Below are 8,306 nucleotides of genomic sequence, written 5' to 3' on the forward strand. Positions count from 1 at the left end.
TTTCAGAAAAACCTAGACAACTTAAGTGGACTGATGCTGAGTGAAGTGAGCAGAACCAGGAGAACACTGTACACAGTAATAGCAACATTGTGTGATGATCAGCTGTGATAGACTTAGCTCTTCTCAGTAATACAATGATCCAGGACAATCCCAAAGGACTAATGATGAAGCATACTATCTGCCACCAGAGAAAAAACTGATATTGTTTAAATACAGACTGAAGCATGCTATTTTTCACTTTCTTTCATTCTTCTTCTTTTGAGTTCTTATATAAAATGACTAATAGGAAATGTTTTACATTAAAAAAGTAAGTTATAGACAAGTTGCTAATCTGGGTCCACAGAGAGGTTCCTAAACTCTGAGTCAACTACACCAATGAAATAACAGAGCCACATCCAGAAAAACAAAGAAAAAACAATCATCCCAGCTCAAAAATAATGAGCCAATCATCCTATCATGGGATATCTTCACTTATGTAAAAAGAAGGTTGAGATTGGCCTTTTAATGACAGGACTCAATGGATGGAAAACCTCAAACTTCTTCCACAGAGCAAAGAACAGATTTAATTAGACTTAATTAAACCAAGGTGATTTTTTAAAATGCTGTTTATAACATCCATAATACCTTAGTATTAGCCAATCAGAGATTTGCCATGCACCTGGCAACAAGGAAAAAATGCTAAATATTTGGTAAATATGGCTGGTGGAGGTATATAAAGGACTAGTGGGACAAAGGACAGTCACATTTCAGAAACTTCACCTTGCTAGAAGACAAGAAACTGAGCTCCTGACACCATGTCCTGCTGCAATACCTGCTCCACCAGCTTCTGTGGCTTCCCCAGCTGCTCTCTTGAGGGGAACTGTGGATCTAGCTGTGGGTCCAGTTGCTGCCAACAGGGAGGCTATGGTTTCGGCTCTGAACTGGGCTGTGGGCTTGGCTCTGGGTTTGGCTCTGGAGTAGGCTGTGTGCCCACCTGTGAGACCACCTGCAGAACCAGGTGCTACGTACCCCAGTGCTGTGGAGGGGAGAGCTGCCGCACCAGGTGGTGCCGCCCAGACTGCAGGGTTGAGGGCACTTGCCTGCCACCTTGCTGTGTGGTCAGCTGCACTCCCCCATCCTGCTGCCAGCTGCACCATGCCCAGGCTTCTTGCTGCCGCCCATCCTACTGTGGCCAGTCTTGCTGCCGTCCAGCCTGCTGCTGCTACTGCTGTGAGCCCACCTGCTGAGAACTAGGATCTATGGTTTACAAAAGAAACTGATATTTACAAGAAATTAATATGAGTTGAATGAACCATCTATAGAATCACGAAGATTATGAGGTTGAAAGATAGTTGGTGGTATGCCTCAGTCTTTCCTGTTTTGAGGATGCATTTTGAAAAAAAAAATTCAAATGCATTCTTCCAGGACTTCCATAAGCTGAGACAATCTACAAACTGAAGATGGATTTTCCACTGTATCTTGATCTTCAGAAAACACTTAAACATGGAACAAAACATTATCCAGCTTCTCTTTATTATAACAATTTTCCTATCCCCTTAATTTTTTCTCCCATATTATTTATTCTTGAGTATCCTCCGTTAATTTCAAATAAATTCTGTTGGCCTGCAAATAAAATTTGACCATGGTATTTTATTTTATTCTATTTGGAGCTCATGCTGCTAAGTGCTATAGTGGAACAAGAGCTAGACTTGGAATCAGAAAGACCTGGATTTAAAGTCTACCTTAGACAATTACAAAAGCTGTGTGACCCTGGGCAAGTCACTTAACCTATCTGTGCCTCAGTATCCTCACTTGTAAAATGAAAATCTTGGACTTGGTGATCTCCAGGTAGCTAGGTGGAACAGTGGTGGATAGAGTGCCAGACCTAAATCCTAAATCAGATACCTATTAGTTGAGTGACTATGTAGGCACTCCCTGCCTCAGTTTCTTCAACTGTAAAATGGGGATAATAATAGCCCCTACCCTTCAGGGTTTTGTGACACTGATACCACTCTAATGCAGCCCTCATCACCTCAAGCACTGATTATTGCAATAGTTGGGCTGGTGGGGGTGGGGGGTTGCCTTTCTTAAGTCTCTCCGCACTCCAATACATCCTCTATTCAGTCACTAAAGTGATTTTCCTAAAATTCAGATCCTGTTATATCACCCTCTTACTAAATAAATTCCAGTGGCTTCTGATTGCTTCCAGAATCAAATACACAATGTTCTGTTTGACATTCAAAGCCCTTCACAAAATAACCCCCTTCTCCTTTTCCAGTCTTCTCACACTTTACTCCCTGACATATACTCTTTGATCCAGTGACACCAGTCTCCTGGCTGTTCTACAAACAAGATGCTCTATCTCTTGGCTCTGGGGTTTTATTGGGGGTTTTTTGGCTGCCCCCAGTGACGATAACTCTCTTCCTCCTTTTCTCCAACTATACTTATCTCCCTGGCTTTCTGTAAGTCTTGACTAAAATCCCACCTTCTACAGGAACCCTTCGAAATCCTTCTTAATTCCAGTGCCTTCCGTCTGTTAATTGTTTCCTATTTATCCTGTATATAATTTGCTTGCATATATTTGTTTGCATATTGTCTCCCCCATTAGATTGTCAGCTCCTTGAGGGCAGAGACTATCTTTTGCTTTTTTGTATCCCCAGTGCTTAGAACAGTTTCTGGCATATAGCAGGTACTTAATAAATATTGATTGATTGATTGATTGATTGATTAAGCACGTATTATAGTACCTAATATATATGTACTTAATAAATATCCTGACAGGCTAGTTACAACATTAGGCTGGAACTAATAAGAAAGAATTAACTAGAGATCATTGAATCATATATTTAGAGATGGATGGGACCTTAAATATTTTATCTGATGGCATCATTCTATAGATAAGGAAACTGAGATCTAGAGATGGTGAGTGACACCACCACCCAAGATAAATGTAAAGTCAGTCATATTGGGGTCCAAAAAGTCAACTTCACAAGGATAAGATGGCTAGACAACAGTTCACCTGAAAAAGAGAACTTGGGGTTTTAGTGGACTGCAAGCTCAATGCATCAATGGAGTTGATGGGGCAGCCAAGAAAGCTAATGCAAGCTTAGGCAACATTAAAATAGGTATGATTTCCAAGAATAAGGAGACAACAGTATGGAGGATAGATTTGGAATGGGGTGAGAACTGAATCAGAGAAACTAAATATGATGAATCGTAATGGTTCAGGTGAGAGGTGATATATAGGATATTCCCCCTTTACAGTTCTGGGCTCATTCCCCTCATTGTACAACCATAATGCCCATCCAAGATATAGGTACTAATGGTTTAATGAGGATGATGGCTACATGAGAAGAGAGCATCTGTGAGAGATGTTGTAGACTCAGAAACGATTAGGCTTGACAAATGATTATGTATGTTAGATGAATGAGAATGAAGAGTCAAATATTTCAACCATAGTTGTAGACCTGAGTAACTGAAAGGATGGTGGGAATGGGGAAATTCAGAAGGCAAAAATGTTTTAGAGGTTGTAAAGATGGTGAGTTCTGTTTTGGACATGTTGAGTTTGGGAAATTTATTGTATATACAGTTTGAAATCAGCTGCAGATCCTCCTCTGGCTATATTGGTTTTTTAGTGAGGCAATTGGGGTTAAGCGACTTGCCCAGGGTCACACAGCTAGTAAGTGTTAAGTGTCTGAGGCCAGATTTGAACTCAGGTACTCCTCACTCCAGGGCCAGTGCTCTATCCACTGAGCCACCTAGCTGCCCCCTGGCTATATATATATATATATATATATATATATATATATTTTTTTTTTTTTTTTTTTGCGGGGCAATGGGGGTTAAGTGACTTGCCCAAGGTCACACAGCCAGTAAGTGTCAAGTGTCTGAGGCTGGATTTGAACTCAGAAACTCCTGAATCCAGGGCCGGTGCTTTATCCACTGCGCCACCTAGCCGCCCCCTGGCTATATTTTTAATATGGCCACACTGTTTGTCCTTAAAGTGTAGATGGGCAAGGGATAATGTATATTACTTAACTTTCTCCATATCAATCAATAACTATTATTGTTTATTTATTCTTAACAGGATAGTTGAAAAAAACTGATCTGATCCAGAAGAAAAGAATTTAAAACTTCTCCATTACCTAATATGGCTTATAAGGGAGAACCCCAAAGCTTTGGGTCAGCTGTATCTACATATGAAAAGGTCAGAGATTCTAGATGATAAAAAAGACTACGACCTCACCCCCTGTGACTTACCTTACTTTCTTTGTCATTCCATTTACATGGAAGAATAAAAGAGACTTAGGGTCTGAAAATTGGGGAGTGCAGATCTCAGAGCTGTTTGATGGTTGTTGAGCAATTAACCATTACCTGGCATATAGACTAACCATCAAAGGTTAAAAACTCAAAAGTATTTGGAGTGATCACCATTAATGAAAGGTGAGGTCTCTTAGAGGCATGTACAGAAAGACAGGCAAAGACATAGACAAATAGAGACAGAGGCAGACAGAGAAAAAGAGAGAAACAGCCTCAAGCTTCTGAGTTGAGAATAGGAGTCCAAAGACTAAGCCTATAGACCTTAGTTACTGAGAAAACCCAGGCCTTTGTGTTTAAGACTTTGGCATATGGGCCTGAAAATCTACTGCTGGAGAGATGAGAGGTCTTAGTGACCAAGATTCTGAAAGAAAAAAACAAAAACAAAAACAAGGGAGATGATGAAATGATGGTGTTTGCTATTACTGTGATTGCGATTATTGCTGTTGGTATAGCAAGGGTTTCTGCCTTTTCCTAAAAGAACTAGAGAAAGTATATGAACCTTAAGCTGACAAGGCATAAGAGCGCTCACTTTTTCCTTGAAGAAAAGGTAGTCAAAGATTTCAGTTGAGGTAAAAAAAATCTGCTAATATCTGGTCAATATCTGGTAAAAACTTAAGCAATCTATCAGTGTAACAGTACCTAGTATTGACTATAAGTCCAGAAAATAGAACAGCATCTTCTAGAGACTGTAAGAGAGGAAAGATCCTGGAGAAACAGGTGAGTAGCATGATAACATCACTAGAAGGCATCAGCAGCTATGTAGCATCCAAGGCATAAGTTGCACATCATAAGTTGTACACTTTGGCCACCCATGCTCCCTGTATTGGTACCACTCTATATGTGTCTTCTCTATGAATCCAAGGGCAGTTAGGTATCAGTGGAGAGAGTGCCAGGCCTGGAGTCAGGAAAATTCATCTTTTGAGTTCAAATCTGGCCTCAGACACTTATTAATTGTGTGACCCTGGATAAGACATTTAACCTCTTTTTCCTCAGTTTTCTTGTATATAAAATGAACTGGAGAATAAAATGGCAAACTACTCCAGAATCTTTGACAAGGAAACACCAAATGGATTCACACAGAGTCACACATGACTAAAATGACTGAATAGCAGAAACAACAACAAGCATAAGAATCCATGTTCCCCATCAATGTCTACATATATTTAGGAGAGAATATACGCCAAATGTATGGGGGAAATTTATTGTTACTACTTTCCTTCTAATTCCGTTTCATTATATGTCTTTGTTTTGTACTAGTTGAATCCTCTGACTGACTCTTCAAGATAAATACACCAGTGGGGCTAATAAGCTATAGTTTTAGAGGTATGGCCAATGGAGTAGCTGTCCACTGGGGGACCTTCCTGGTCAGTTGGAGAGTGCTTACAGGCACTATATAAATAACAAGGAATGTTAAGTGCTGCAATTTAAAGCTGCATTTACTCATGTGTAAGATGGAGGCAGGGATTATGAATCATAGCTTTTACTCAGTCCATAAGGAAAGATCCTTGTCCTTAAGCAGAACATATGTTTTCATATATTTAGAACCAATTGATAGTAATAAACAAGTGATGTTCTATTGATATTCTAGTAGAAAATAAGGTCTTTCGAGGATCTTTTTAATGTTTTTTTTTAATCCCTAACACCTAGGACCAGTACTTTGAACACAGTAGGTATTTTAATAAATGTTTGTTGAATTTGAATGTTGTGCTAACTTGATTTTGGGGGGGTGGGGCAATGAGGGTTAAGTGACTTACCTAGGGTCACACAGCTAGTAAGTGTCAAATGTCTGAGGCTGAATTTGAACTCAGGTCCTCCTGAGTCCAGGACTGGTGCTTTATCCACTGCGCCACCTAGCTGCCCCTTGTGCTAACTTGATATTAGGACGGGAAGTTGTCTACCTGAATGTCAACCAAGAAAAGAACTTTGTCAACCCAGGTGAATTTGGCTTACTCACCCAAGAAGGAAATATTTTAGTTATGAATGAGAGAACAACATGGATCGAGCCTTGAGAGGCCCCAGCAGATGATCACATGGCATCCCTTCAAATAGAAAATAAGGGTGTCAGCTTGGACTAAAATGCCACAACTCTTTGATCTTGAAAAACCACAAAAGTGTCCTAAGGGACAAAGAATTGATATGATGAGTTTTAATGGACACATAAAAGCAGAGTAATTTTGGAATTCCTGCTCATGTTGTTTCATGAATATCCCAGTGACAGACCAATCAGAAGGTTACAAAGAGGTTGGTTTACCTAAAAATAAGGAAGAGATTTTGGGTCTCATGTAAACAGTACCTAGCCATAGAATATATAAAAGGTGTGGCAAGGCAGGTGAGGACAAAACTTCAGTAACTTCTCTTCAGTAATTTCTTTAAACTAAAAGTCCAGCTCCCAGTACCATGTCCTGCTGCAACACCTGCAACACCTGCTCCACCAGCTTCTGCGGCTTCCCCAGCTGCTCTACTGGGGGGAACTGTGGATCTAGCTGCTGCCAAGACAGCTGTGGGACCAGCTGCTGCCAACAGGGAGGCTGTGGCACCAGCTCTGGGATTGGCTCTGGGATCGGCTCTGGAGTAGGCTGTGTACCCACCTGTGAGACCACCTGCAGAACCAGGTGCTACGTACCCCAGTGCTGTGGAGGGGAGAGCTGCCGCACCAGGTGGTGCCGCCCAGACTGCAGGGTTGAGGGCACTTGCCTGCCACCTTGCTGTGTGGTCAGCTGCACTCCCCCATCTTGCTGCCAGCTGCACCATGCCCAGGCTTCTTGCTGCCGCCCATCCTACTGTGGCCAGTCTTGCTGCCGTCCAGCCTGCTGCTGCTACTGCTGTGAGCCCACTACCTGCTGTGAGCCCACTACCTGCTGTGAGCCTACCTGCTAAGGACCAGGATGCTGCCTCCCAGTGTACAGAGGACACAACATCTCTAAATTGCTTCCTGAAGAACTGACACTGTACCACTAATAAATTGATGAAATTTTTATTTTGTGGCAAGCTACCCTCCTTATTTCTATTTCTTAACTGACTGACTGACTGAATTCCCTGCTTCTCAGAAATAATCTCAAACATCAAATGAACCACAGAAAGTCAGAAACTGAGATTCGTCAAATGCCATGGGTGAAAATCTGCTTGGACACTTTGCTAAACTCTCAAATGACTGTTCCATCATACGGCAATGGTCTTGTTGATGTTTTCCAAGTCTTCCCAACATATAATATCTTTTTGCTCTTCATCTTCTCAGTGATATCTGTGATATAATGTCCTCTGTTAGTGGCCTAATAAATTCTATAAACTAGGTAAAATAGAGTCCTTGCCTCTATTCACTAAATAAATTACTGCTTCTTAGCACTGTGGTATTGTAGAAAGACTACTAGAATTGGAATCCAAGTAGGTGGGCTTGAATGCCAGCTACATAATTTAGTAGCAACATAACTTTGGGCAAATCAATTCTAGTTTCAGAATCTCAGTTTCTTCATCTGTCAAATGGAAATAGTACCCCTTTAATCATTTAACCAAAGAAGAGATTAGTGGGAGGAGCTCTGGGCTTTGCAAAAGTCCTGAAGTCATGGAATCTAGCTATCTGGTCTCTTGTTAGCACAGTGAGTCCTGAGGCCCTTTCACTGGGTTGATGAAAAGCTCTCAGGATTTCTGTCCCAGTGAGAACTGCTTTCAAGTTGCCATCCCTTTAGATTCACAATACCTCAGACCAAGGTGGTATTTGTCATATACACTCTGAGAAAACAAGCCTCCAGGTGGACTAGTCCCTAACTTAAGAGAGACAGAGACAGAGACAGAGAGAGAGATGAGAGAGATGAGAGAGATAGTGATAGAGACAGAGATAAAGATAAAGAGATAGAGATAGGGATAGGGATAGAGAAAGAGATATTGATAGAGAAAGAGATTGAGAGAGAGGTATAAATTTATAGATTTTTATATAGATATATGTATTTCTATCTATATATGTATACACACACAATTTCAGGAAATCAAAGGGATTTTGATGTTATCCTCTC

At 41.0% G+C, this 8,306-nt stretch overlaps 2 protein-coding genes across 2 annotated transcripts; both read left to right on the top strand.

The window, feature by feature from the left end:
• Positions 1 to 794: 794 nt before the first annotated feature.
• Positions 795 to 1,226, top strand: LOC122725418 (keratin-associated protein 1-4-like). The gene has a single exon (XM_043962518.1). It carries the CDS (start codon positions 795 to 797, stop codon positions 1,224 to 1,226), a length of 432 nt encoding a protein of 143 aa, XP_043818453.1.
• Positions 1,227 to 6,662: 5,436 nt separating this feature from the next.
• Positions 6,663 to 7,259, top strand: LOC122725417 (keratin-associated protein 9-3-like). The gene has a single exon (XM_043962517.1). The coding sequence runs from the start codon at positions 6,697 to 6,699 to the stop codon at positions 7,174 to 7,176; it is 480 nt and encodes a 159-aa protein (XP_043818452.1). The 5' UTR covers positions 6,663 to 6,696; the 3' UTR covers positions 7,177 to 7,259.
• The last annotated feature ends 1,047 nt before the right edge of the window (positions 7,260 to 8,306 follow it).

Source organism: Dromiciops gliroides, chromosome 4 (assembly GCF_019393635.1).
Source record: "Dromiciops gliroides isolate mDroGli1 chromosome 4, mDroGli1.pri, whole genome shotgun sequence".
Taxonomy (NCBI): domain Eukaryota; kingdom Metazoa; phylum Chordata; class Mammalia; order Microbiotheria; family Microbiotheriidae; genus Dromiciops; species Dromiciops gliroides.